Source organism: Ambystoma mexicanum, chromosome 11, assembly GCF_040938575.1.
Source record: "Ambystoma mexicanum isolate Mex_15411 chromosome 11, UKY_AmexF1_1, whole genome shotgun sequence".
Classification (NCBI taxonomy): Eukaryota; Metazoa; Chordata; class Amphibia; order Caudata; family Ambystomatidae; genus Ambystoma; species Ambystoma mexicanum.
In genome coordinates this window covers 971,211,845-971,238,807 of record NC_090934.1, presented here as the reverse complement: position 1 = coordinate 971,238,807, position 26,963 = coordinate 971,211,845, and the positions used below count along the sequence as shown (strand labels likewise).

Sequence of the window (26,963 nt, the reverse complement as noted above, 5' to 3'; positions counted from 1 at the left end):
TATATTTCGCAAGGCTGCCTTCCCCATACGTCATGGAAAACACCCCTTTTAAATGTTGCCCTTCCTGTAATAGGATGTTTCCTTGGAAAGACGTGCACCGGGTGTGCCACCTTTGTCTTCCCAGGGACCACGCCGTGGGGCAGTGCATGTTTTGCAAACTGTTCAGGCCTAAACCCCTAAAGTACCGCAAGACCAAATGCTGGGCACACCATGCCATGCAGGCCGAGGCCGCCTTGGATGTCGAGGAAACCTCCAGCGATGGCAGCATCAATGTCTTAAGTGACGCTGAGGGCGATCGGGATTCATCGGATTCACACGTGCGAGCCCCCGACCCCAACAGGCAGGTTCTGCTATGGGGACGACACCTGGCGGTCAAGCACTACCAAGATACATCACACCAAGCAACCCCCCCATGGACAAAAGTCAACCACACACCGACCGATAGGCCCCACGCAGCGTTGAGGGGGAGGTCGGAACTTTCACTGTCCTTTTGGGCCATCACAGTCGCGATCACCACACAAGCCCCCGAAACAGACGGTAAAGTCAGTTTCCGACACCGCGTCTAAACCTGTGAAGTCCTTGGGCGCCAACGAACAGGCATCGAAAGACGCGTGGATGGCCTTGAAAAAGTACAAAGAGCTAAAAAAATTAGCGAGTTAATTAAAAAAACACGTTCCTGATACCATTTTAAAGGCCAGAACGTCGAAAAACCGTAAGTCTTCGATGCCCCAGCTACTAAAAGCAGGGCTTTCACTACCCCAGAGGGCATTCTTTCAGAAGCTATGCACCATAAGAAAACCCCTGTCCCAGAGCCCTCAGATACACCTGCTCCTTCTACTCCCTCTGTACTGCCAAGCTCCTCGCAATGGACCACAGAACAAGTTATGAGGAGAATGTCCTGTTTTATTAATTTCTCTGATGACCACCCTGACGTCCTCCAAAATGTTCAGGGAACCCCACAGAGCGGGGAAGTAGACCCTCAGAGCGGGGCAGCAGTCACTCAGCCAGCTGCCAAAAAAGCACACCTAGACCCGACGCAGGCTTCCACCTCACATCAGGACATAGGGCAATACACTTATTACCATACTGTGCAAGGCTCCCAGTACCCTGGCACAGACCCAGACCCATACGGCGAAGGGGACCTGGTGGACTTGGAGCAATATTACGATGACAACAATGAGGATGTATGTCATCCAGTCCCCAGATCACATCGACCCACTGGTGGCTGACTCCCCGGTAGACAACCAGTTACAATATAATGACCTGCTAGACACACAAGAAGCCCAAGTCGATGAAGACTTCGTGGAGGACATCCTTGGGGATAATAAAATCAGCAACCCAATTCATCCGGCTGTTACAATCGGTACAGAGACGGATCCAACCCTCTCTGCTTCCACCCAATTTAACACGGGCAGTCAACCTGCGCATCGAGAAGATGTTCAGACCAGCCCCCTCATGCCCCCTTATACATTAGGGGACAGGTAAAGCCTGACTCTTTAGTAGTTACTAATACAAGAAAAAGGGCAAGAACCCCTCTGGCCTCTGCCAAAGCCCCTCCTGGCAAGGAGAGTACGAAAATCTACACCCTGAGCAAGAAGGTAACTTCCTGGGCAGCCTACCAACCCAGGATTGGTAATAACACAACGCTATTAACCAGTTATAATTGTCATAAGTGGGATGAAATCGCTCAACAGATGCCCCAGAGCCCCTCAAAACACAGCCCTCACTCACCATCTCAGAGGGGAAACAAGTAGCCAACTGCATCCTCAAAGACAACTTGGAGGCAGCAGACAATGCGGGGAGAATCGTGGCAGAAGGCTGTTAGGCAAAGTTTGTATGCAGTACCCTTTGGGACCACTACACACATCTAGGACTACAGGTGTAAGTAAAACCAACCGTTGGTATAAGTCTGTACTGCACAGTTTTGTGGCAGCGTTGCTGAACAGTCAGACTTATCTCAAGAGGAAAATGTGAGCTGTAAGGCTGTTACACAGAGGTCTACAATCACAAGTATTCAAATAAACTCTTAAACTCAAGGTTTATTGGTCAAACACTTAATTTATTTCACAGTCAGTTATAAAACGTTCACTAGAAGGAGGCAATCTATATCCACACAAAATATACTTCAGCACTTCAAACTGTCAGGTTCTGAGGGATTTAAACTACTTTGAACGAGGAGCAAAATGGCATTCGGAGCATTTGAAGTAGGAGCAAAAAGGCATAGTTTAATAAAAAGATTAGTTACTCTTAGACAGTGCAAATAGTTTGAGTTTGCCAGAGGAGTCAATTCAATGCTATAGGTTAGGCCAAAGTCAATGGGCTAATGTCTTGTATAGGATAGGCAGTTCTGGTAGTTAAACAGAAAAGTTTTTGCAGAAGTTCTCAAAAGTAGTTTGTAAAAGAAAGATCTGTATGTTGGGTCACAAGCTGACTAGGCCTGCAAGTTGCCAAAGTTTCAAGCACTTTCACAGTGAGAGGTAAGTTCTCTCGGTCGGGTTTTCACAGAACCTTACAATGAAGAAAAAGATGCAGCTGAAGACTTCTGTTCCTGGCAGTTCCTGCAGATCTCGCTGTTCCTGAGCCTGTCGTGGGGACAAGAGGGAGGACATTGGGAAACTCCTGCACTGCACTAGGACTGGTAAAAAAACTGGCAAAGACAAATCTTCAATCCCGGTAGCTGTAGACAAGCACACAAACTGGTGTCCCTCTCCCTGGTTATTCGGTTTCCTGCAGCACTCTGAGGAAAATACAACCAGCTCCGAGAATTGTATCCAGGTGGCTTACGGGTCGAGTTGATTGGTCCCACCAACTCAAAGGGAGAAGTCGTCCCTGAAGGGCTTCTCTGTCGAGATGAAATTGGCGATTCGGAACCTGCAGCAGGGCTTCACCAGGCAAACCAACGGTCCAGGAGTTGCAGCAGCCGTCCTCTTCCAGCTCGTCTTCAGTTCTTTCGTTCCAGTGGTCGACTCTGCCTTCCAAGCCAAGAGACTAGCCTTTTCTCCAGTTTCCTCCCATTCATTCAAGCCTAGCTGCCACTCACCCAGCAGGGTGGCTCTCCTTGCCGGAAAGTCAGCCAGCCAATCACGCCAAAGTGCATTTGGGTCTCCTAAGAGACTAAGTACAGGAAGTTTCGGGCACCTCCCTCCCTTCCTGCCCACCCCAGACACTCGGGCGCCAGAGGCGGTCTTCAGTCCTGAAGCCCGCTAAAGGCGTAGGAACAAAGGGACCAAACCTGGTTTGGCGCGCAGAGACAAACTCTAGAAGGACCTTTCCAAAAAGAAATGTCAAAAAAAGAAGACCGGGACCTGTTTAAACAAAGGGGGCTCAGACGCCATCTTGAAAAACATGGCTCCTGCGATTTAGCGCTACCGGTGTTCGCGGGTGGGAAAAATCATGGTAGTACGTTGTCAAACCACTGCCACCAGCCATTTCAATAGGAAAAGGTAGCATTTGACTTCTACATGAGTTTCTAGAAGTTATAGGTCAAAGGTTCGAATGAAAAGGATCGAATGACAAAAGGGTCGAATCAAAAGGACCGAAAACAAAAGGGTCGATTTTTCTATTTAATTTTTAATTTATTTTTATTTTTTGGGGATTTTTTGTTTACTTTTTTGGGGGAGGTGAGTCCCCACCCAAACACCCTTTTTTGTGGTAAAAAATATATTTTTTTTAAAAAAAATTCGACCCTTTTGTTTTAGGTCCTATTGACTCGACCCTATGGTATTCGATCCTTTTGGATTCAATGCTTTGACCGGACACCGTTTCTAGACACAGGGGATACTAAGTAACCCCTCCAGCACTCTATTATAAGATAGGGTGGGCTGGGTCTAGGAATTTGAAAAGACTAGTAAAGTCAATTTCACTTTACTTTCTCTGGGAAACAGTAGTTTATCCCAGAGAATGTATTTAAACCTTGGGACAGCCTGAAAGGCTTCCCTGTGCCACTGCACTGAGGTTGCTGTGTGACACAAATAAAAAGATGATGCCTATGGAGTTGTCTAAAACTCCATAACCAAAAGAAATAAACCCAGAAACCAAACCGAATTAAAAAGTTCAAAGTTTAGCAAAAAAGCTGGAGGGCTCTAAGGTAGGATGAATTGGCACATTTATGAGAATTCTCCCTAACACTGGCACACTGATTAAACGCCACGCATGGCTATGGCAATCAGGCTTCAAACTAGAAACCCAGGCAACCCTCCTAAACATGCCCATTGAACCCAATGCTTTGTTTGGCAAAGAAGTGGAGGATACTCTCGAGTGCAAGAGAGGAATATGACATCCTCAAATCCCTAGGGCAGCTCACCAACAAACCCTTTGGGCAAAGAGGGGGCTCCAACTCTTGCCGTTTCAGAGGACGAAACTCCCAACAGGCCTCAAATTACAATCAAGGTGGCCAAGGTTCGTCCTGGGGTGCGTCACAAGGGCAGTCCTCACAGCAAGGTTTTCAAAGAGGCCAAAGAAAGTCTAGAAGTAGAGGCAGATCCTCCTCCTCCTCCTCCTCAAGAGGAGGCTCAACCCTCCCTAAGCAACATCCACCTGGTACATGGTCCCTCCAGTAGGAGGTCGTATTTCAGACTTTACCCACGCATGGGAGGGGTTCACTTCAGACAAGTGGGTACTTTTCATTGTGGTGGGGGGATATTCATAGAACTGATCCAAATGCCAGCCAACCACCCGCCAAGACAAAGGCAGTCATCACAGGAAGAACACTGTAACCTGTTGGAAGAGGTGAAGGCGCTGCTTCTAAAGGACGCCTTAGAAATCGTCCTGGCAAACCAAGTAAACAAAGGTTTCTATTCAGTGTACTACCTTGTGACTTACCGATGCGCCCTGTCCTAGACCTGCGCTCTGCAAACACCTATGGCAAGCTACAAAAATTCCTAATGACAACACTACAGGAAGTGATCCCACTTCTAAAACAGGGGGACTACATGGCAACCTTGGATATGAAAGATGAATACTTTCATATTTCAATGTTCCCAGCGCACAGAAGGTTATTGCATTTCAAAATAGCAAACCAACGCTACCAGTTCAAGGCGCTGCCCTTTGGCATAGCCTCCGCTCCAAAGTTATTCACCAAGGTACTAGCGGTAGTGGCAGCGCATATACGCAGAAAATCAATCCCATTGTACCCTCATCTGGACGACTGGCTGATAACGGGGGATTCCCCCCAAATTTACAAGCAAAATACCCAGAGAACAATCAATCTCCTGTTCCAGTTGGGATTCTCAATCAACAAGAAATCAAGTCACGCCCTAAGCAAAACCAAACAGTTCTTGGTGGCTGTCCTAAAAACAGAACACTGTTTCAAGTTTCAAAAACTGTAATACTCTGGAGCTACCACTATATGTCGGCCTATGCATAGCATGTGAATCTAAGCATATACAAGCATCAGAAATAAGATTACGGTGAGAAATGTATCCCATTTGCCAGGGGTCCTGGTGGGTTTCCTCTTGCCTTGTTGGAAATACTCTGTGTCACTACTAAGAGCTTGGTTGTGGACACTAGACTAGCAGTGGGGCTCGATTTTGGCAGTTAGTATTGCCACCTTTTTTTTCAATACCTTAATTTCACTGTCCAGTTTTTTCATGCAATCACTGATTTTACCCCTAAAACAGGTCCATAGCTTGAGATTCAGATAGTGATAAAGGAACCAATGTGCTTAGATCCACAGGGCACATACACAAAAGCAATTGCGGCTTGTTCTAGGGCCTTTTTTGAAGCTGACTTTAACTTGCCTGATTTCCCGGCTTTCTTAGAGCTACAGGCCAGCAGGGGTGTCTAATATACAAGGTCGTCATATTTATTGGAGAGCGGTATTAGCGAGTCTGTCAGATCCATCAGGCTCACCTCATCTGGGACCTCCAGCTCTCCCTCCCTTTCTCCGCCCTCCCCACCCCCCACACAAATTCATTCAATTTGAACAATACGAGCAGAGTCCTGATCCGATAAAACCGTGGCCTCATTTTCCTGATGTACAACCATGTCAGTTACAGGAAAGGCCACCCCTCCGCCCTTTTTAATCAGGAGGGTGTCATTTTGTCCAACCTCTTGCCATAGACTTTTTCCACTTCAAAGGGAATAAGGGGTCCCTAGATGGTCCACAAGCATACACCTGGTAATGAAATACTATTATGAGGGTTCTGTTCTGTAAGAACTGGAGGGCTCGCTATTAGATCAGTCTACATCGATCACAGCACAGTTGGAACCAAGAAGCAGTGGGTTGATTAGCATTTTTAGTCTAGCTGTTTTTTCGATATGGACAGTCAATGCCATGTATAAGTCTTTTAATCTCTGATAAGAGTATTAACCGCTCTAATATATTTTGTGTTCGTCCTTCAGGGAGACTGATAGCACAGCCTTCATCTTTGATATGGTCCACAATTAACACCAGTAGCAGTAATGATATGCAAAGAATAGCAGAGGTCACGGGTAACAATAAAAATGAAAATGTCTGTGCAAATATAGCAAAGCAAACAAAAGGAATATAATCAATACTTACAAAAAACAGTCCTTAAACCTATATTATAAAATCCAAAGCATGCAACAAAAGTCTGTCGTTCGGTGTGACCACAAGAACAAGGAACACCCAACTGGCTCGAGGGGCACCAAAAGCCTGACTACCTCCCAACCCTGCTCCCTGCTCCTAAAGCCTCTAGGTAGCCCAATGTACAGATGGTGCGGTAGCTTCACTCAATGATTGAGGACTCGCGATCCGACTAGAGTCAAGGCCTCAAGGTTCGGGACTGCTGCAAAAGGTTTGGACCGAGACTGGAGTATCCAGTGTGTCCAAAAGCAGGTGGAAAGTACGAAGGCAGAGCATGCTTCATTAAATTGGGCTGTAAATACTCAGGGCCGCATACTGAGCCATAGTGCACTAAACAGGCTCAGGTTATCAATCAATCAAGTGGGGCAGTTTGCATGTAAAAAGGATCAAAGTGACACAGATAGTTTGTAGTGTGGAGGTTGTAGTTTGACCTCACAAGCACAAGGTGTTTCCGATCCTTAAATCCCCTGCAATTACCCCAATAGGCTGATACTTGGAGGAGAGTTCCTGTTCTTAGTGCTTGAATCAAAATAATGACAAGCAAATCTCCCCCGGACAATACACGCTCCTGGGTTTAAATTCAAAGTCAGCCATACAAAATGCTAGAACACCAACTTAGCTGAAATAACATACAAAACAGCCCAGGCGAAACTCCTTTGATGACTGAAGCGGATCCACAGCGATACTCCCACTCCTCCAGCTAGATGATATTAAAACATCTTAAATGGCACAGGTGGCACAGGGGCAGGCACAATGAACACAAGTCAGATGGTACGGCAGAAAAATGTAATCTACAGCTTGGAACAAAGATGCAAGCTCGCTTCACACCCTCATCTCCGAACAGCCGGCGCTCCAAACAGCCCTTTTCCTAACAGGGTGCCATAGAAATATCATTGTAAAGCCAGGCAGGGGCACCATAGGTTGCTTCACGCACTGGTTCTTTTATTTGAATTTGACTGTAAGAGCAGTTTTTCTGTAGTTCTACCAAACTTCATCAAAACCATTCAACTGTGACAGTACAAGACCACTCTTAATATAAGTCTGTACCACCTAAATTCATGGTAGCATAGACAGAGCAGCCAGGCTTATTTTAGGAGGGAGAGAGGGCTGTAAACAGGTACAAAGAATCTATAACGCACAAATTAATCCATAAAAATGCTGACAACCGGAAGTATTACAAAAATAAATGTTTATTTTAACTACAATAAGGCCAAGTTAAGACTTGGGGTAAGTACTGGTCAAAGTCATGAACAAATTATAAAAAGAAACGCAGCACAATGCTTGAAGGTACACAGACCAAAGCATAAAGCCTTATTTGGAACACCTAACAGTAGTTCTAGGGCAGTCCAACCTTTTTAAGGGCAGTCCAACCGTTTTAAACACATTCAGTATAGGACACACCAATTTGTGGGGAGTTTAGTGTATTTGTAACGCGCATCGAACCCTGGGGTAACTGGGTGCTAGAACTTAAGAGAAGGGTACAGACATACAGGAGGATTAAGACAGTGACGTGCAGGTCGACTGCTGGTTACAGGGTAGTCGAAATGCGAGATAAGTACAAGTGAGCAATTGGGAGAGACACCGAAGTTACAGATTAGGCGACGGAACCATGCAGACAGTGTTACAAAAGGTAATGCAGAATAATTAAACAAGTCGCATAAGTGTTTAGTCTGTTAGTGTTTCTTATCAAAGAGCCAGCTCTTTACTTTAGCTCTGAAGGTCGAGAAGTATGGTTCCGTTCTGATGGTGAGAGGGAGGGAAGTTCCAGGATTTAGCAGCCAGTACAGGGAAACTAGCTCCTCCAGCTCTGTTCAATTTGAACCTTGGAATAGTGAGGCAGTGTGAGTACAGAGTTCTGGTGGGTCGGGTAGATTAGTGTTTGGAGAATTTGTCTGACAAGTACTTTGGGGCCGAGTTTGATAGAAATTTGTGGGTAATGACTAATGTGCGGAGAGAGATTCTGTCGCACCCAGGGAGCCAGTGGGAATCCTGTCTAAAACTGGTGATAGGGTTGCATCTGGGGATGTTCAGCACAGATTTTAGGGTGTTATTTTGTAAGACCAGAAGCCTGTTGAGGTTCCGTTCAGAGGAACCAAGAAGCAAGGTGTTACAATAATCGATATTGGATAGTACTAGGGCCCTGTCTAGCATGATGCAGCTGTTAGGTGATAGAAATGATTTGCATGCGTTAATGAGCATATTAGTGTAAGCAGTAGTTGAGGCGGTGCACTCACTTGTTTTTTGAGCGAGAGGGTTGAATCTAAGTAGACTCCCAACATTTTGATTTCCTTGGCAACTTTAATCGAGTTCCCATCGATGTCAAAGGATATGTAATGGGGGTCTATTTTTTTTAGCTGTATTTGAGATCCGACCATCAGGAGCTCTGTCTTCTCGTCATTGAGGCAGAGGCTGTGGTTCGGCATCCACTGGTTACTTTCAGATAACATTCAGTAATGCCAGGGTAGTAGACCCTAACAGTTGGACCGTGATGCTCAGCAAGAAATCACACAATAAGTCAACTGAACAATATATGTGAATAGTGGAACACTTATTCTAGGTACAGTAAAAAACCTAGAACTACATTTGTGATAAGTTATACTAGGTGAGTGAAACCTAAGGATGTAATATTTTATTGCAGGTGCTTTTGAGATTAGTGAAACACAGATTGAGATAAGCAGTAACTCTTGTACCTTATTTTTGGATGGCACACAGCTAACACAAGGTGAGTAAAACCCATATACTTTTTCAAGTCAAGCGGCGGTCAGCAACTTGCGGCAGGTATAAACTTAAGACTGTTTTTGTGTCTGTCTAAAAGAGAACCGGGAAAGCAAAACCCAGTGTTACTCTTTATAAATGACTCAAGGTTATTCTAGATAGGTAAAACCTAATGCAGTCTTATTCTGGACAGGCTAATAGCAAGTCAGGGGAAGCAAGACCCAGTTGGCGGACACTCATGCAATTATCCTAACAGGAATAATGAAATGACAAAGAGGGGAAACCGTCTCACCAGAGACAGTGAACAGGGCTTTGAGCATGACCGCGTCGTTCCGCTGCGCCAGGCAAGCATCAACTGTGGGTTGCGACATACCATTCATGGTCAGGCGGCATCTGAAGTGCGATTAATGGCGCAAGTAGGGCACCACCTTGAAAAAGACTAGACTAACAGTACGATTCCTGATGTGGCGGTTCCGCTGTAGGCCCTTATCTGCTTCCAACATTGCCGCAACTCTTTAGGCTGGTCAAGATGATTGCTCTGACTCAAATCCACCCGGCTCTCTTACAAAGGGACTGGATCTGAGATGTGAATCTGAAGGATGCATAGTTCAGTATTCCAGTCTAGGCCCCTCACAGCCGCCATCTAACTTTTGCTTGACCTTGACCTTTGGGTGAACCAAAATAAGTCTTCCATGACTGATTCTAAAAACATGAAGTTCTTCTCCATGTTATAGAATATGATCTTCCCCACACCGGACATTGTCAGACATTTAGGAGACTTTCATGTTTTTCCACACTCAATAGTGCCACATCAGCCTTGTGGTTTCAGTGGAGTGTGGGGCTTATGGCTGCATGTATGTTAGTGGCCCCTTATAGCCATTTGAGGGTGCAGTGATGATTGCATTGTGGAATCGAGCTTCTCACCCAGAGTCAATCCTACTTGCTATCTCACTTATATGGTTGGAGCCAGAAGACACAATTTCTAGTATGGATCTCCTTTACTTATTTATTTATTGATTAGATATACATATAGCCAATTGGCTTTGTATAACACATTAACAAAACAACATAAATACACACAATCTAAAAACATATTACATTTTCACATGTGCTATACAATACAGTTTAAAATTGCCACAATTTTCAAATAAAATACCACCATAAAATATATCAAGTTAATATCATTGCCTCGCATAAAATTCATCCATTGCTCAGAGATCTCAGTCATCACTGTGTCATTGTTATAAGATTTAAAACATGTAGTTCGCAGATCATTTAGACTTTCACAGCACATGATTAGATGATGAAGGGACTCAACTACATTTACTCCACATAGGCGACAATACTTCAACATATGTGTGGAACCAATGTTCGCACAATTTGTTTCTAGTGCATCAGTCACATTAAATTTCATCATTAGGTAGGTGCCAATTATGCCAGCATTGGGATAAGCAAGAATATAAGAGGGAGACAACACTCTACTCATATATTCATCAAGAAACCTGCCACTATGCTTTTTAGATGCTAAGTTTACAATATTTTGTTCATGGCAATAGTCCTGCACTTTGACCTTAAGTCTCTCCTTTACAGATCAGCGTCGCACTTGTGCAACCAAAACAGATACTTGTTTTTTCTAATTTTTTTTTTAACCACAAAAGATTTCTCTTTTCTAGGGTGGGAACAAAAATGTCATATCTTCAGTGCCCTGACCTGTGGACTCCTTCAGAGGAACAAGAACACATAACCATCTTAGAACTGACTGCAATTTTCAAGACCCTGAATGCTTTTCTCCCAAACGTAGTGGGCAACATGGTGTTCCGCTCAGTCAATACCAACAGCATGTTCTTCCTCCACAAGAAGGCTGTAACCAAGTCTCACTGATTCCCCTATGATGGTGGGAATCTGGGTATGGGTAATACAGCAGAGAAGCCACCTACAAACCCTTCAACTTCAGGGGGTACTCAGCAAGGGTGCAGACATCCTCACCCAGCAGTTAACGCAGAATCTTAAATGGAAACTTCTCCTGTAGGTCATCTACGAGGAGGAGTGCAGTCTCCTCAAAAGGACATGTTTGTGCACCGTTTAAACTCAAAATATCTTTTCTGCCACTAGCATGAGCAACTGTGGGACGCTCTGGACATATTCCCGTATGCCTGTATGCCTTCCCACCCCTTATATTAATTTAGAACCCTCCTAAAGTTTCAGACCAAAGCTCCAGGTTCCATGATCTCAAGTATCCTTTGGTGGAAAGTCTGATTCTGTTATGCATATCTCATGATGCCAGCATATCTCTTGCCTCAATCTCTGAGCTTGATGGCCTGGTGTTAGGTAGGAATTAGTGCAGTCCATGTGGTGTGGGACTACACCAGACCTATCTTTTGGTATTAGGTAACCCACCTTTTAATATAGGCCTGTACTACACAAGTTGGTAGTGTGACTTAGCAGCCAGGCTTATTTTAAGAAGGGTAATGTGAGCTGTAGAGCTGTACAATTGAAATCAGTAAGTACAAGTATCCAAGTAACACTTACCCACTTAAAGTGTATAAATATTTATTTATAATGTACACAAGGTTTAAATAAGCATTCTTAAAAAACAATTAACTGTTAGTACCATTCAATCAAAGTTAGGATTCAGTTTTTCAAAGACAATAAAAGTTGGTATAGACTTTTCTTATGCTAACACATGTTCCAGCACACAGTGACTTCAGTAAAGGTCAGTATTGCACTGTATTTTGGTTGCCAATTCAGTTAATGAGTTGTGAAGGAAGGTACGGTTAGAATAAGATTTAGAACATACTTTCAACAGTTTGTAAAACAATTACAATCTCCCAAAGGGAGGCAGGTAGACTTTTATACCAGCAATAATAGTGTCAACATTTACAAGCTATGAGGGAACAGGTACTGCCAACGCCAATGGGTTCAGAAGGGTGCCTTTAGGGAGCCAGGACAGTCAGTCAATGGACAAAGTCAATAGTTCTGATGCACTTCTTCTTAGATAAAGTCTTGACAAAGTCAGTAAGTTCAGAAGAAATCGTTGTAACTCAAGTGAGCTTCTTTGTAGAGAGCACAAGCTGTTAGGCCAGTGCAGGTGAGTTGGGATCAACTCCAAAGTGTAACAAAAGCACTTCCTAAGGTAGGAAGCACAACCTATGGCTAAATGTTCAATACCCTGATCCCCACAGTACATTTTGATTTGAAGAAAACTGTTCCAGGCGGATTCCTCCTTGCTACAGTTTGGTAGACCCTTGTTCCTGGTCCTTGGTTGTGGTGACGAAAGGGAGGACGTCTGGCGGGCTCATGCTACAGTACTCAAGTGTTTTGGCACGTTATTTTCAGCACCAATGAAGACTGAAAAGCTCTGGTTGGAAGTGACTTGCTCCCTTGGTCCTGGACTCTGGTGTGGGGACTCTGGATCAAGATTTCCTGCTTCTGTAGGGTCCTCTGGATGCCCAGGAAGATTTGGACAGATTCAGACTTTGCAAGAAGTTGCACTTGTCAATGGTCACAGGACCCTTGGCATTGGGCTTCTGCAGCTCTGGTGAGACACAGCAAGTCGGGGTTCAGCCAAATGGAAGCTTGTCTTGAGGCTAGTTGGCGCCACCAGCCTAAGGGAGGAAGTTGTCCCGTTCAGATCTTCCCAGTCGGTTTGAAAACTGGGTCAGCACAGCTGCAGGGCTTCTCCAGGCACTTTGCGGTCCAAGAGGGTGCTGCTGGTGTCTCTTTACGTCTTCTGCTTTGGATGTTCCTCTCCAGTGGTCGACTCTGCCTCTAGTCCCAAAAACCTTTCCCATTAATTCACAGCCTAGGCTGTCAATCACACAGCAGGGTGGCTATCCTTCCAGGACAGCCAGCCGGCCAATCGGAACTGGTTTGCACAGTTGGAGAGAAAGGACGGACCCTCCCTCACTTCCTGCCATTCCAGACACACTGGAGCCTTGAACGGGCCTCAGGGCTGAAGCCAGCCAAAAGCAAAGCACACAAAGGACTCAAACCTGTTTCAACTAACTGAGTAAAAACCAATAAGAAACTAACAGAAAATGTTGGAAAAGGAAGACAGCTGCCATTTTTGGAAAATTGTCACCCATGGGTGCTGTACTGCAGCTGTGAGGGTTCAGCCTGCGATAAAAATGCATAATGGTAGTAAAATTAAACCACTGCCACCAGCCATTTAAAGTATGTTAGTGTAACAGCAAATGTCTTATGAGAAGTGGGATAGGGTATTACTAAGTAACCCCCCAGCATGCCACATAGGGTGGCGTGCATTGGTCCCACAAAGAAAAAGTTAAGTAAGACAGGAATCCTCTTACTATTCTTGTGAACTGTAGTTTACCCAAGAAAATGTAATTCAACATTAGAAGTCCAAGGGACTTCTTAGTGGCACTGCACCTAAGGTGCTGTGTGTCACCATGCAAAAAGCAGATGCCTATGGAGTTGGTCAGACTCCGTAAAACACCAACATCCTAGTCAGGAAAAATAAATGAGGGAGTGAGAAAGGGTCCCACACACTCTGGAGCAAAAGAAATCACAAGCCCTGTCAATCTGGAAAAGTGAATACCCTTCATTTGAATGACGGACGTAACTTGATAGCCGAAGGCCAACCGTCTTGTGCACTGAATTATAGAAATACAGACTGCTATGCTTGACCAACAAGCGGCCATTTTAAACGTAGCAAGAATCGTCATTTTGCTTGTTAACCATTGCTCATTGCTTCCTGTCTAAAACTGCTTTGCAGCTTGCAATTCTTGCGAATTCTGCTTACTCTGCTCAACTGTTAACATTGTTGTCTGAATATGAAAGGGCAAGGTCGCGGGACTGAGTAGTTCGTTGAAACTCCTCGTGAGCAGCCCAGAAAGGAACGCCCACGCTCCCTCTCTGTAGCCTTGAGAGAGAGCTGCAGGGCATTTAATCATTTCACAGCTGCCAGCCAGTCTTGTACTGTGGTAGAATATGTTAGAATAAAGCAGCTAAAGGCTTGAATTATGCTCTTCTTACGGCCCCCCTTCGCAAAACCCTTTAGAGCGTGTCGGCTCCCAGGACACGAATAGTACCTCATAGATAGCAAAGCTTGGAATGTGGCTCTTCCCCCGTGTGCAGCTTGCTTCCAAGAACAGAACCACTGTGTTCTGTTCAACAACTAGAAGATTCCTCTGCACTTTCTAATTGCACATTGTTACTAGAATAGACATCGAAAGTGTCATAATTGTCATACCCTTCGGAAATGTCCATCGTCATCCCGAGTTCAAAGAAACTTAATAAAGGGGGGTGTTAAACATGACATAGCTGATTGTATGATATGCATTTTGTATATATGTAACTGATGTACGTAATTCGCTCTCTTGCGTCCCTCGAGGTCTAGAAAACTCAAGTCGCGGGGAGTGAGACCACAGTTGGCCAATTGGGACTATTTTTGCTTGCAATAAACCCTAGCATTGGGAATTTGAACCTCGTGTCTGGCCCATCTTTTCGTGTATGGTTATTGCCTTGTTTCCATATCGCGAGGGACCCCTTGGGTCCCCTTTCAGCCCTATGTCCAGAAAAAGAGCCAGGGATCTCTAAGGTTGAAGGGAATTAGCACAGAAATGAAAATTCTCCTCAACCCTTGGTACCTGAGTAGCTCATTCTAAGCCACCTGTGGCTTTCAACTTTCACTCTAGAGCTCATTTCAGACAAGAAAGACTTCCCTAGGGCCCAGTGCAAAAGCAAATGCACCAGGTTTATAGGTGTTTGCAGTGGCACATTAGCCCCTCTCATCCAATCTTGCTCTGTTTTAGCTCTGACCTGACAAGTACGGGCATAAAGTTGCTTCTTGCCAGTCTTACATTTCAGCTCTACTGACTTGTGAGAATTTAGGAGATTGTCTTTTCCCTTTTCAGTCCAGTTGTATAAAGGCACTGGATGTCTCGATTTGCCCCTGCTCAAGGTACTGCACCCTTCTTGGGACAAGAACGTTGGTCTTTTGGCCTTTGCAGCAACCCCTTTGAGCCTATGGCCGCAGTGAAACTGAAACTGCCATCCTGGAAGACATTTCTGGTCATGGTCACAACAGCATGTCGTTTGAATTAATTTCAAGCCCTGTCAGACTCTAAACTGTTCATTGTCTTCCACAAAGACCAAGTAGTTTAGCCATTCTCGGGCCTTAGATTTTTCATAGTTTCACCAACTGTGAATATTACCCGGCGTCGGGCTGGGAATCCTCGTTTACCTTTAGGTTGCCCTTGCTGAAAGCAAAGAACACGTTCCCTTTTGAAGACTTGTGTGCTTTTGGTCCCCACCAATGAGACCTCAAGTAGTTGGGGTACTAGTCCCTTCTCCTCTTCTTCCCTTAGATTCTAACCACGTGTTGAAGCTGATGGGAGTCCCCGCATTTCTCCTCAGAGGATCATCACTATTCATCATTTAATCTTCATCATTTTATCAAAAGATCCATGGGGTGGGGGGAGGCACACATCGACCTGCTCCATGTGAGGGGACTGTGAACGGTTTAGGAGACATCTCTGCACTTCAACGTCCTCAACTCAGGTCAGTGAGATGGGCACTAAAATCCTTCCTACCGGTGCTCCAAGAGCAGTCGATCCGGTTGTGACAGACAACACAACTACAATGTACTACCACAGGAAGCGGGGTGGCATGGTCCATGACCATGTCACAGGAAGCACACAGCATCTGGCACTGGGCAATACCCCACGGCATATCCCTGCAAGCATTCCATCTCCCAGGAGTCCAAAATCAGACGGCGGACAGCCTCAGCAGCACAATTCCCAGCTCCACGAGTGGGAGCTCGACCATGGCAGCCTACAGTAGCTATTTCAATGGTGGGGTAACCCATCGTTGGACCTGTTTGCCACAAGTACCCGCAAGAAGTGCAAAATGTTCACCAGCAGGAACCTGCAACTGAGGTCAATGGACGGTGTGTTCTCCTTCCGTGGGACAGTCTGTTTTGCGTATGCTTTTCCCCGCTTCCCAGTCATACGCCAGGGAGTGGAAATGATCAGAGAACACCCATGCCAGGTAATCCTCATCACCCCAGGCTGGCTTTGCCAGGCCTGGTACACCGATCTCATTCAGCTCTTGACGGATCAGCCGATTCGACTCCACAACCACCAGAACATTATCTCACAGGACCAAAGGGAGATCGGGCACCATGATCCTCAGTAACTGCGCCTAAAATTGTAGCTCCTGATTTTGCAAATTTTGCAAATCTGATGATCCCTCAGGAATGCAGGGACATTTTATCAGTGGCCAGGGCTCCTTCCACCAACAAGTTCTATAACCTGAAGTGGAAAAGGTTCTGTCTGGTGTGAAATGCAGCAAAGCACTAACCAGCAAGGCATCAACCCTCTCCAAGTCACGCCAGAGGAGCTACTTCCATACCTTCTCTCTTTGGCCAAGCAGGGTCTGGCCCACATGTCCATACGGGTACACCAGGCGGAGTAACAGCAGCCCACTGTGTAGCAATAGGATGGTGAAGCATTTTCTTAAAGGACTCTTAAGAACCTTTCCTCCAATGAAACAAACTTCTCCAAATGGAGTTTGAACACAGTCTTGGCATGTCTCATGAAAAAGTGATTTGAACCAATGGCCACGCTACCTCTCCTGGAAAATAGCGTTCCTTGTGGGCGTGAGTGTCAGAAATCCAAGCTCTAGCGATCAACGAACCATACCTAAGATTTCAAAGGGATAAGGTGCTCCTTATGACTAATCTGTGTTTTATCCCAAAGGATCCCACAGACTTTCATAAAAAAATACTATCATCGCCTTGCCAGTATTCTTCCCGATACCAACATCGCCGGCGGAGATAGCCCTTCATTCATTGGACATTAAAAGAGCATTTACTATTATATCGACAGAACTAAGCCCTTCCGGAGTCCAACGCAACTCTTCATAACCTATGCTAATAAGGGGACAGCCCTTTCAAGACGGGGCATCTCAAGGTGTATCTCTTCAGGCATTTCTTTCTGCCATAAGTCGACGGGGAAGCCCCTGCACGCTCCTCCCCATGCTCACTCCAGCAGAGCCACAGCAGTCTCTGCGGCATGGTGGGCGGGCATGTCCATCGGACATTTGCCAAGCGGCTACATGGTCAGTGCTGCATACGTTTACAAGGCACTACTGGTTGTAGAGGCAGCACACTGTAGACGTTTAGACAGGGAGAGCAGTCATGCAGCGTCTATTCCAATAAGTGACGCTTTTGCGTTTTTGGCCTATGATGTATGCTTCTTACATTTTGTGCAACCTCCAACTGCTACTAAATCTATTCAGGGCATGTGAATCTATGAAAGATCCAATACTGGAGTAGGAGTACCTTGCTTACCTGTAACTCCTGTTCTCAAGCATTGGCATCTTTCATAGATTCACATGCACCCCCGAACGTCCCCAATAAGGTAAAAACCGTTAATACTCACTGTTCTGTTCAGCATCATGGGTCAGAATGTGAAGGGAAGGAGAGGAGGAGGGGCTAGTACACCAACTACTCGAGGTCCCATTGATGGGGACCAAACACAAGGGAACGTTTTCTTTGCTTTCAGCAAGGGAAACCCAAAGGTAACCGAGGATGCCAAGCCTGACACCAGGCAATATTCACAGCATTAAATCTATGAAAGATACCAATGCTGGAGAGCAGGAGTTACAGGTAAGAAACATACTCCTTCCACCCATCTTCCTATTGCAGTTCAATCTTAATTTTGTCATTTCTTCCCCCATGTTCTTTCTGAATCCTTCGGAGGTAGCCAGAGCTCTTTCTAACTTGTGCAGACTATCCTTAAATTTGACTTAATACAAACTACAGTCATCGGACAAGCACTTTTTGATTCACTGAGGTCTTATCCATGACGAGAAGGATTCTAAATCTATCTTAGATTGCTTCATGCAAAGCTACTCTCTGCCTTCTCCTCCTAACTTGCTTCATGCATATTACGTGAGAGCCAAGGTTTCCTCAGTGGCTTTCCAAACATACGTCCTATTAAATGTCATTGCTAAAGCAGTCTCTTGGTCTTTGGTAAACATGTCCACTCCCTGATCAACACCTGATTTAGTCAGGCTGTTTACAAAGCTTTTTGGCTAGCCTATAAGGTGCACCCTCTGTTTAGGCTCATCTTACTTGGAAATCTCCCAAGTATGAAGGAAAGGGAAAAGGATCTAGGATTAAGAAAAGGATTTTTACTGGAATGTCTACTGTACTCCTCGTCCGCAGTCTCCTTTCCTCAATGTGCCCTCCCACCTTCCCCTGTATTCATTCTCAATCTTAAAAAACGACAATATTAGTTTAATCTCAGTTCTACATTTTTTCTGGCATCCATTATTTACTCCATTTTTCAAAACGAATCCTCGGAAATAAGGCACGTTCTTGTATTTTAATGGCCAAATGGAAAACCTTGCTGAGGGAGCCGTCTCTCTGCAGCTCTTGCAGTCCTGATAGCTTAAAACCTCCTCCAGTTCCCATCTTCCATTCATGTCATTTCCTCGCCAGTATATTTCTCACTGTACCTTAATACACCCAGTGTTAGCACGACAAAAGACTCATAGCCGATTGTCTTGATGTCATACTTTTGAGGCTCTTAAAGGCAAAAATGAACTAATTAACTTGTTTTGATTGTACAGCAGCAGAAAGTGTAAGAAATGGAATAAAACATCTCTGTAGTTGGAATATTTATCAGAAAATATAGTCATAAATGCAGTATGCTTAATAAACTATACTCTAATGTACACTTGCCTACTTTTTGACTTTGTTAGTCTGTGATACTGTCATTTTGTGAAATTTAAAAGGTAATGTATGTTTCTCATAGTTTTCATTATTGGGAAAGCAACTCGTGTGTCGTGTGATTTTTGTTTTTTGTCTCCCCCTTTACCTAGATGGTTTGATAAAACTATAAGCTTCATTGCATTCAAGAACGGTAAAATGGGCATGAATAACGAGCATTCCTGGGCCGACGCACCAATCGTTGCACACATGTGGGAGGTCAGTCTTCTTGCAAACCTAGATGCTGTTTAACATTGTTCGAAAAGGAATGTTGGGTTATCCTGCTTTTCCATTAGAGTTGTGCGTTCATATGACAGCGTACAATATGTATACACTAAACGTACAGACGCCCAGATCATTAGAGAGCACATGCATTCATTCTTGAAGGAGCATTCTGGCGCGCAAGGAGTTAAGGCAACAGAATGACACTCTTACCTGAATTGAAGTTTAGTGCTGAATGTATTGCCATGTGGTCTGCACCTTGCAATGCTTTTTTTCACCAGTCATCTTTGCTCTAGTTTAGCGAGGAGTCTTCATTTACAACTGCATGTTTGTTGACCCTGAAAGCAAAGGATTTGGGGCTTTTATGGCTTCCCGTTTGAATTGACTAGTATTTAATGCTACTGTCTTGAAATGTGACGTTAAGAATTACAGCATTCAAATGACCGGCATCTTCCTTTTTAGCTGTACATGACAGGAAATTAAATCGTTCAGTATTTCTGTTTAGGCATTAACATTTCTAATTTGGCAAACTCATCTAAAAAAGGTACGGTATTAGTTAAACTGATTCCTCGTTTGGTAAAGTGGCATACTTTATATTAAATACATTGTCCATGATATTGTGGTATGGCAACCAGCAATTGCTGCAGAATGTAAACGATGTGTTTTTGACTGCAAATGGTCCCTTTTATCGTCAAAGTTATGTTGACGAGTTAAAGATCTGAACTGAGTAGAAAGAAGAAAAGACAAGTGTACTGGCGGTGCAGGTAGCCCGCAAGACACCAAGCAGCAGTCAGTTAATCCTCAATCAACAGAAATCAAAGACTGTTAAATGGTAGCGCCTGGCAAGCAACGCGTGTCCATACAACGTTTAACTAGCAAGGCAGTATCACAGAGACTATTTCCCTTGGCAGAATTACAAAGTTTTAAGACTGAACTCGCACATTAAGGAGAACTAGAATTCAGTCTATATATCGGAATCCAAGAACAAGAATATCATTATTTGGGAGTTTCAAGACCACACCCAGGCTCTAATATTATGAAACAAGCAATATGAGAACACTATACAGACATGGTTACAAAGACTTAGCTTTGGAGAAATTCGTTTTTTTCCTGCAACAATGGAATGCTTGATGTTATATAGCTGCCTTGTGAAAGAAGATCATAGATCGAAACACGTGTAGGCTAGTAAATACATTTTCTGGATTCATCTGTATTTTATGATTGAACCTACTATTCCATGTATACAAATACAGTATATGTGAAAATCCAAATTGAGTCCTACATTTTATTTTGGAAGTATAAGGACCAGCACAGAGGTCTAGTTAACTATTGCTTACATTGTTTCTTAGGTTATAGGTCTAGGGTAAGACCTGAGCTAACCAGCACTGCGGCTTTCCAACAACACCGTTAACATAGTACATTTAGAGTCCAAGCGCATTTATAACCAGATTTACCCCAACCCTTTACTATTGATTGTAACTGGTTTTAGTAAAATATTGAATTTTAATCTTTCTTTTGACAGTTTTTTCAATTATACCTGAGTTTGCCATTAACAGATAATACTTTTGATAAGGTTAGTGTATTGTGATGTATCGGATGGTGCCATCAGTCCTTTCCTGGCGATGATCCCCTCCCATGTGGCCAGGAGATGGCAACTGCTACCTGATACTGACCCTCGGGGTGGCTATATGAGGGAAGATCACATGGGGGAGACAACCTCTGGGGGGTGTCATGGCGGCCTCTTCCGTTTATCACGCATGTTGGGAACCTTTTGCTAAAACACTTCGGCCAATCTTCAGGATCTGACCTGCCTTGTAAAAGTGCTGGAAACCCTTTCCCAGACTCATACAAATCCTCCACGAATGAGGAAAAGGATTGGAGGAATGCAGAGCAAGGGAAGTCACAATGCCCAACCTGTGCTCTAGTTGCTGGGAGAGCACGCATGTGGCCTGAACATTTAAACCACAGAAGCTGAAAACTGAAGGAACCTGCTGGCGAGAGAGAGCTGGTCATCTCCACGCGATCTGGGAAGCCCAAAGGCTGAAAGAAGCTCGGCGCAGCCAACTGGCTCGAGGAAGGAGAGCTGCTCCATGCAGAAGACGCTGCAGGAATGTCAGAGGTCATCAGGGGACTCCTGAGACATCTCTGGTGTCGGGAGGCAGCATTTCACTTACTCGAGTCCCGTAAGAAGCATACAAGCCCAGCTGAAGCCACGAGGCGCAGGAACACCAAAGGAAAATGGTTGCGAGAGAGAAAGTAGCAAAATATTGTCACCGGCTGGTCCTAGTAGAAACAAGGAATGCCTTCAAGAGCTGGTGATTCCATCCAGGGAAAGAAGGAACACCGGGGCATATTTGCAGCTACTCCGAATTCACATAATTGTGAATAACAGAATCGAGAGATAGAGTATTTTGTAAAACCGAAAGAGTAAGGATAAACAAACATTTTGCAAAAAGGGAAAGTGAACCAGTATGGAGATGCTTTCAAAGTTGCCAATGCAGGCAGTATATGTATATGATAAACCCACACAAGGCATTATATATTAAGCAGAATATATTGGCCAACAAGGCAAACATACAGAACTACGAAGTCTGGAAGGGTGAGCAAGAGCCCATCAGTAAAAAGCCCTGGCAGGAGAGTATACCAGGCAGCAGCAAGTGTGTGAAGGAAGTCCTGGTAGAAAAATAGATGAGGCAAGGGCAAGCTTAGTAGCATGCAGAAGTTCAAGAAAAGGTCCTGAGAAGCATATATCATGATTAGTCAAAAAGGCTGCCTGAATCCAGAGAATAAGGAGTTGAAACCTGGCAGGAGTACACGAGGTATCCTGACAAGAGAAAGGCAAAAGGTCATACAGTTTTGCGAATAACTTCTGTTGTTGAATCGAAAGAAACACCAGGAACTGTTACTTGTGAATAAACAAGGCTGTGAGAAAGAATCCAGAGGACGGGAAACACCCTGTGGAATAAAGATCCCCATCATTAAAAGACCTTTTGTTGGAGTTATATATTTTTCCTTTGAACATTTCTGAAACACTTGAGGCCAAACACATTACCCTTATCACCTTAGAATTCATTTGTTTACAATGTGATGGTCAGAACAATACTTTGGACACTGGACGTTTTGTTTTATTCATTTTGACATTGACATATCCTTAGTTCTGTTTTCAAGTAGAGAAAGACCTCAAGAACAGGGACAGCGAATGAATTTCCCCACCCCTTTTTCTTTTAAATAAAAATATTTTGCCAAACCCATTTCTAATTTGTGTTCGCCTTTCATTTCTGACTCTTCACAGTATCTTCATCAGGTTGCGTCAACACTTGCGCTTTTTGAGTTTCTATGAGAATATAAATCTTACCGACTCATCCTTTATCAGGAAGAAAGAATGTGCTGTGAGGGGTCAGTAATGTGAGACTCACACCTGTGTTTAGTTTTCTGAAGGTTTGACATTTTATTTGAAACCGAATTAGAAAATAAACCCTTACTAAACCTACTCTACCAGGGCATTCCCCATCTGGTCTAGGATCTAAGGGAAAACCTCCTAGCATATACAAAACTAACCCTCACATTAAACAACAGAAACATTCAAAGCAACATAGAAACAAAAAAAGAAAAGGTTACCAAACAACCGGTGTCTTGGATGACTTCTACCTGTTGTAGGCAAGTATCCACCTCCTTTCCCCAGCTTCATGTATACCATCTGCCTCCAGTAATTACCCTATGACTGTAGTGCTGCTCTTTCAGCCTTGGATCACCTTGTCACTCTTGTATCAGAGGACTCCGGGATTACAACAGCTCCAGTAACTTTAAAACAACTGGGTTCAGTACTTCAATGAGCTGATGTCACTTTAATAGGGTTTGGTCGACTGGCTTGGATAATACGTGTTCTTCGTTTAACTTCAGCCACTTCTACGACTTCTACATCGGTGTTCAGTAGGTTAAAAGGAGCACATTTCTTAATGGAAACTAAAGTAGGTGCACAGGATTTCGTTTTCATATTGAACAACCACTTTCAAAAGATGCGAGTTTCCTCCTTTCGGTCAGCATTATGCTTGAAAGGGAATTGGGAAACACGGTTTCATGCGAAACTTCTTCTGATGTTAAATGAGCTTGAAACATTGCAGGAAAGAAAAAATCTGCTTCATAAGGTTTACCGGCAAAGTTCTCCTCTTTAATAGACACTCAACCACTCGACAACAGGTTACATCTAACAATGGGGAAAAGAGATGATTTTTCTACACGCCAGTACTTCAGCTTTGTTTATACACATAATAAAATTCCCTTGTTAGAATGACTTCCTACTTCTGCTAACGTTTACTCAGTTTTGTGTAAGCTGGTTACAGTTACCGGCAAGGTATTCCTGATGATTTGGAGTCCAGAGCTTCCCTGTTCCGACTCCACAATCACAGCGGCTGTGTTCTGCTTCTGCTTCCCAGCTTGATTTCTTCTGCACGGTGCCTCCGATCCGGCCTCATTAATAGAGAGTCTTCCTCTCTCCAGCTTCCCTTGGCTTGCTTCTGCACATGGGCCTTGAGTGGATTGCCGACTTCAGCTCTGCATTCACAGCAATTGGGCGCACCTGGAAAGACTACCGGTTTCTCCCAGTTTCTTCCAATGCTGCCACAGCCAAACAGGGTTTGTGAGCACAGGACCAAGAGCCTGCAGGTGAAATCTGTTCTTCCTCTGCTCCGACGTCCCTTCTATGGTCACACTTCCTAGTGAACTGCCAGCCTCATGCTCTGCTCTTTCTGCTTCTGCTGACATTCCAGCTCCTTCTCCAGCTTCTTTCTACTGCACCTTCCTGCTGCAGCCTTTTACGCCCCTTAGATTTGTTAATTGCCTTGATGTACAGGCCCTTAGGACTAATTGCCTGACCTTGCCAAAAACTATTAGGCCTGCCTGTCTTTGCCTCCTGAAAGCCTCCTTAGCCCACTATTCTGTCACAGTCCATGAGTGATTCTGGGGCATTCAGTCCACCTTAGAAAAATTCAGATTCTTTACTTCTTTAAAAGGTTGAGGGATGGCCTTTTCTCCCTTGTTATTTTTGAAAGAGGAATGATAGGTTTTAACCATTTTAGAGACAGAGGCGACATAAAGGGACACGTGTGTCATTCCTCTTGGTGTACCTTTGATATTGAGGAGGACATTTAGGGATTACAAAGAATTGCTCTGAGGATGTGTCGGAATGAAACTTTTTAATCCTAGGTTTTATTAGCTTAGGTTTAACCATAGGCAGAAATTCATATGAACTGCAACAGGCTTTAACCTCTCTCGTAATAGTCTTAAGAGTATCCGAGGAAAAATACCATGTCTCACCCTGAACAAAATCCCTATTAGCCTGGGCCTTGTCTCCACCCAGGTGATCCTCCCACAGTACACCACTCCAAGGATTGGGATCGGGAAGCATCTGGCCACCTGGGAGAAGACTTTAGGCAGGGTTTTAGTTGGGGATCCGCAGGATTCTCCACAGTACCTACCTGAAGAAAGGAAAGCATGATTTCCCGAAACGCGTAGTAGCATCAGGAGCACCATTTGGGAAACATCATTGATCCACAGGAAGGATACTCTTGCAGAGTTGCATGCTGTCTCAGATGTTTTAAGAACACTAAAACTCTTTTTGATTGCACACATTTAATGCATCTATTTTTGCAGTTTTTTCACAAAACCACTTCTTTGTTTGAAATGTGTAAAAATTACATGTGAATAGTATCAGTTGATTAACATTAGATCTCTCTAATTTCTTTATTACACCTTTTTAAAATAATTATAAAAAATACAGCATATGCCTAGGATTGTAGTCCTTTGAATGGTATTGGGATATTCCAATAGGAATGCCTGAGTATTTCTTTGAGCGTCTAGAACACTTTTTCTGAGTATTTTGTGTCCCTTTAGCTCGGGGCACTTACTTGGAGCACCTAATACACCCTTTCAACTATAAATTATTCATTCAATCTTATGGAAGTTCACTATATCCAGTAGTGCGTCCCCATATACAATTGTCAGTATCTTCGAAGTGACCACATCTGAGAACGGATTCTACGAAAAATCATGTTAAGATTTATGTTATGGTATATGTCCATCTTAGAAAGCATTAGACTCTCAGATGGCAGAACTACTTGAGGTATAGCTATGGAAGAAGTGGAGATAAAGGGCCTCATTAGGAGTTCTCATGGTAATATTGCCGAACATTATCGCCCCTCGGCCCGGCAGATTTACAGCCAGATTATTAATGGTGGTATGCTGGTGCTGATTTTCATTGTTGGGGTCTATAGGACTTCATTGGGACTCTGGCAGGCTTGCTTTGGGTGGTCATTGGGGCTGCCATAAATCCACCACATTTTGACAGTAAGTTGGAGGAGATACCTCTAGCTGCAGCCATACGCTGGAGGTTTTCCTCCACTTTATCTCAAAACATGTGATTAGATGGTGAACGAAAGTGTTGGTAACCGTATTATCGACATTGGGCCTCATTATAAGTTAGGTGCTATCTCAGCTGTAAATCTGCTGAAATACCACCAAACGGATTTACCGTTAACACTTGGTCCGATGGAATTACTGCCAGATCATAAGTAGTGGTAGGCAGTGTTAGCCCCTATTTATTGGATTCTATAGGACTTTATGGGATTTTTGGCAGAATTACCACCCGCGGTAATTCCACTGCCAGTAGTTCTGACAATTTGGCAATTTTATGGTTGTAAAGCAGAGGAATTGTCTCCAGCATATTCTGCCTTCCCTCCAAATCTGCAATTTGGCAGTGTTTTGGCCACACAGCCGAACTGAGGCCCATTTTGTCTGCATTTCTTCCTGCACTGCCAAACTTGCTTTATATCAGCGTTGACCATGTGGTTCCACAGCACCATCAGTCAATAGTTCAACAGAATAACATGGTTCACATACAGTATTTAGCATAGTTGCTGGTAATGAGTTAAGTGTTTTGTTATATTGCAGGTTCACTAGCTTTGGACAATGCCGCGTTAGGTTATAAATTTGGCCCGGTACCGCTACAAAGAGCAGTAATCACGTGACAAAGGAGAGTTGTGAGAAAAAAAAACTAGTACTTTAACAGAGGAAGCAAGTGGAATTTGTACCCGAAATTGGAGAATGTAATTGTTTTTCTTTTCTCTGTGTCGTGATGGTGGTACATTGCATAGAGCAGAAGTGAAAGCTACCAGCCACGATAAGGAAATTAAATACATGAAGCTGGACTCTTGTTCTGTTGCGTCGCTAGTTGATTCTGTCATCAGTTGTAGATTTAAGAGTACGTGAAGTGACACATCACATCGACATTTTCTTTGCTTACTTCTGCATACCTCTACGTTAAAGTTGTTTATAGTTCAGCAAACTATAGTGGCACGGTAGAGAGGTGCGTAACCTTAGGCCATTGACATTTCAAGTGCTAAAGGTGTAAATGGGCATGAAGCCACTAAAGCACAAGGTTGCAATTAGGACTACAAGTGTTAAGCTTCCATTTCATTAAATAAATGTTGCACACTATATACTTAGCCACTGGTTTTCTGTTGAAGTTTAATCATAAGCCAGCTATTTATATTTGATGTAAGGAACAGTGCATCAACCTCTTAACAATGGGACTTTTCCCTAATTCAAATACGTGAGGCTCACCCCCATGAAGTTAAGATTGTGAGTTTGTTGTCCTCAAATTTTACAGTAGTGCTGTTTTATTACTTGCAGTATGTTCTGGCTACGGACAGCTTCCAGCTGGGATACAATGACGATGGCCATTGCAAA

General features: G+C 44.0%; 1 protein-coding gene across 5 annotated transcripts in view; it reads left to right on the top strand.

Moving 5' to 3' along the window:
* CPT1A (carnitine palmitoyltransferase 1A) overlaps positions 1-26,963 on the top strand; it is a 634,145-nt gene that overhangs the window by 365,092 nt on the left and 242,090 nt on the right. For all 5 annotated transcript variants that reach the window (XM_069624124.1, XM_069624123.1, XM_069624122.1 and 2 more), the window contains exons 12-13: positions 19,112-19,217; positions 26,907-26,963. The exon at positions 26,907-26,963 is cut by the window's right edge and continues 60 nt beyond it. In XM_069624124.1, coding sequence (XP_069480225.1) covers positions 19,112-19,217; positions 26,907-26,963 — 163 coding nt within the window. The remainder of the gene's footprint in view (positions 1-19,111; positions 19,218-26,906) is intronic.